Source organism: Saprolegnia parasitica, assembly GCF_000151545.1.
Source record: "Saprolegnia parasitica CBS 223.65 unplaced genomic scaffold supercont2.528, whole genome shotgun sequence".
NCBI lineage: Eukaryota > Oomycota > Saprolegniomycetes > Saprolegniales > Saprolegniaceae > Saprolegnia > Saprolegnia parasitica.
Genome location: NW_012156922.1, coordinates 6558 through 8660, shown reverse-complemented (window position 1 = coordinate 8660; position 2103 = coordinate 6558). Strand labels below are relative to the sequence as shown.

The 2103-nt window shown below is 58.7% G+C and overlaps 2 protein-coding genes across 2 annotated transcripts; one reads left to right on the top strand and one right to left on the bottom strand.

The window, feature by feature from the left end:
- Nucleotides 1-277: 277 nt before the first annotated feature.
- Nucleotides 278-756, bottom strand: SPRG_16904 (hypothetical protein; the record flags this gene model as incomplete). The annotated part of the gene is made up of 2 exons (XM_012356628.1): nucleotides 278-465; nucleotides 714-756. The coding sequence occupies 2 exons, from the start codon at nucleotides 754-756 to the stop codon at nucleotides 278-280; spliced, it is 231 nt and encodes a 76-aa protein (XP_012212018.1).
- Nucleotides 757-1145: 389 nt separating this feature from the next.
- SPRG_16903 (hypothetical protein) lies at nucleotides 1146-1959 on the top strand (the record flags this gene model as incomplete). Its single annotated transcript, XM_012356627.1, has 2 exons — nucleotides 1146-1448; nucleotides 1498-1959. 2 exons carry the CDS (start codon nucleotides 1146-1148, stop codon nucleotides 1957-1959), a joined length of 765 nt encoding a protein of 254 aa, XP_012212017.1.
- Between the last annotated feature and the right edge of the window lie 144 nt (nucleotides 1960-2103).

Below are 2103 nucleotides of genomic sequence, written 5' to 3'. Positions count from 1 at the left end.
TCCTTGAACCTATTGGCACGAGATTGAGTTGGTTGAATATGATGGTAGAGCGTTTGTACTGGGTTGCTTGGCCAATCGGCCAGCGACATGGACAGCTTGGTGGCGGCAAGATCTTGAGCGCGCGCTGGGACTGGATGCGGTGGCTCATTAGCGTTTGGATCTCGCGCAGCGCCGACGCATGCATCGGTCGACCACAATGCAGCAACGTCGTGCTGCGGTACATGCGCTGCTGGACGTAATGGCTCCAGTGCATGAGCATGCGGCGCCGACGGAGCTGCTAAAAGAGCGGAATGCTCTGGAGCAACGGGTCAAACATTTGAGTGTCGTAGACCCACTCGGCAATCGGGATGCACTCGGCGGGCTCTCGCGGCTTGACGTGCACGAGGTGCTTGGGCGACAGGACGTAGTGCTCGCCTTTCCCCGACGTCGTCGGCGTCAAGTCGTACGAGTGGCCGCGCGCCGGGTCTGCGACCGATAAGTAGAGTGTACATGCCAGTGCTTCTCGCAGAGGAAGTCGAAGACGCGGTCTGCGTCTTCGATACAGCGCACGGACGCGAGGCTGCCAACTTTGGCGGGCTCTCGGCCGCCGGCGTCCGCTGGCGAAAGCGCGCAACGAGCTTGGCATACAGCTCCAGGTTGTCGTCCTTGGGCTTTTCCAAGCTCGCACTACACACATGGATGGATGCAACGTCACGCGGCAGAGATAAGCATACCGCTGGTCGGCGGCGTAGCGCTTGATCGGGAGCGCGGGCGCATGGTCGGCGGTGCAGGTACGGTAGGCGGCGCAGGTCTCAAGTCGGCTGGCCCATCGCGCTCTACGTCTGACCTCGGGGCAAATCTACGTGCTCATCCGCTGAGGTGCGTCTGCCACTGTTAGCTGGCCAATCGTCTCTCGTAGGCCTTTTTTCGAGCTACGTGATTGGCTATCTCTGTTTATACTTGATGTTTGTACATTAATGGAATTTCATTCCGCTGTTGACGGCGCCAGTACACCATGTATGGCAGCAGCATGCCACAAGAGTACTCTTGCATGCCAGCACTGCTGGCATACTGCCATTACTTCTGCTCTAATATACTAGATATGGTGACTAGACACACGCATCCTACCGGTCCCAATACCTGACTTGACACCAATCCAACGGACGATGGTCGCAGCGCATCAAAGCAACATCGCCACGAAGAGCACGATTGCCGCGCTCGAGCACGCGTCGGCCGTCGCCGAAATGCGCCCGCAGCTGCCACCCCGTCGCGGCCGCAGCAAGGCGCACGCTTCCGCGGCCGGCGTTACTGTCGTGGAGCCTAATGTGGCAGTGCTGCTGGTCGAGGCCGCGCCCGTCGTGCGCGCCAGCAGCGCGGAGCCGGTTCTTGCCATCGACTCGCCCATGCAAAAGCCTTTGCGGAAGAAGACGAAGCAGAAGCCTACGAAGAAGAAGCCGAAACAAGGCCGCGTCGGAGCGGCAAGACTGCTTCCGAACGGCCATCGAGGGGGCGGCGGAGATTCTTCAGCTGCAAATGGAAGCGTTCGAGGAAGAGGAGCTTCAAGGCTTCTTGGTGGCCAACGGCTTGAAACCCGGCGATGCGCTGCCGTCGGCCTTCCTCGGCAAGTTCCGACAATTCTTTGAGAAGAAGGGCTTTGCGATCGACGCCGCGGCGTACATGGATCACATCTCGATCAGCCTCTTCTCGAACAATCTCGCCGCGGACCTCAAGAAGTACTGCCGTCCTCCGGGCACGTTTCACGTGACGACGATGGAGCACAAGTATGTCGATCCTATCAGCGGTGAGCGCATGTGCGTCCACGCCAAGCGCAATGGCAAGTCGCTCGCATTCCGGTTTTACGATCCAGAGGCGCGCAACAAGTGGCGCCCTCTCACGAAAAACACCTTTAAGGATGGCACGCAATTGCGCTGGATTCGTCGCGTCCTTTATGTACGCAATCGCACAACGGACGACGAGTAGTTTGATAACGACACGCATAACTTTTAGTCGTTTATCGAGAAGAGCCCTCGGCATCGGCGCAAACAGCGCCATCGCGCGACAACCCTCTCACGCGACGACTTCTGTGTACGCTGAGTCAACACAGCTACGCAAAAACATGTGTAC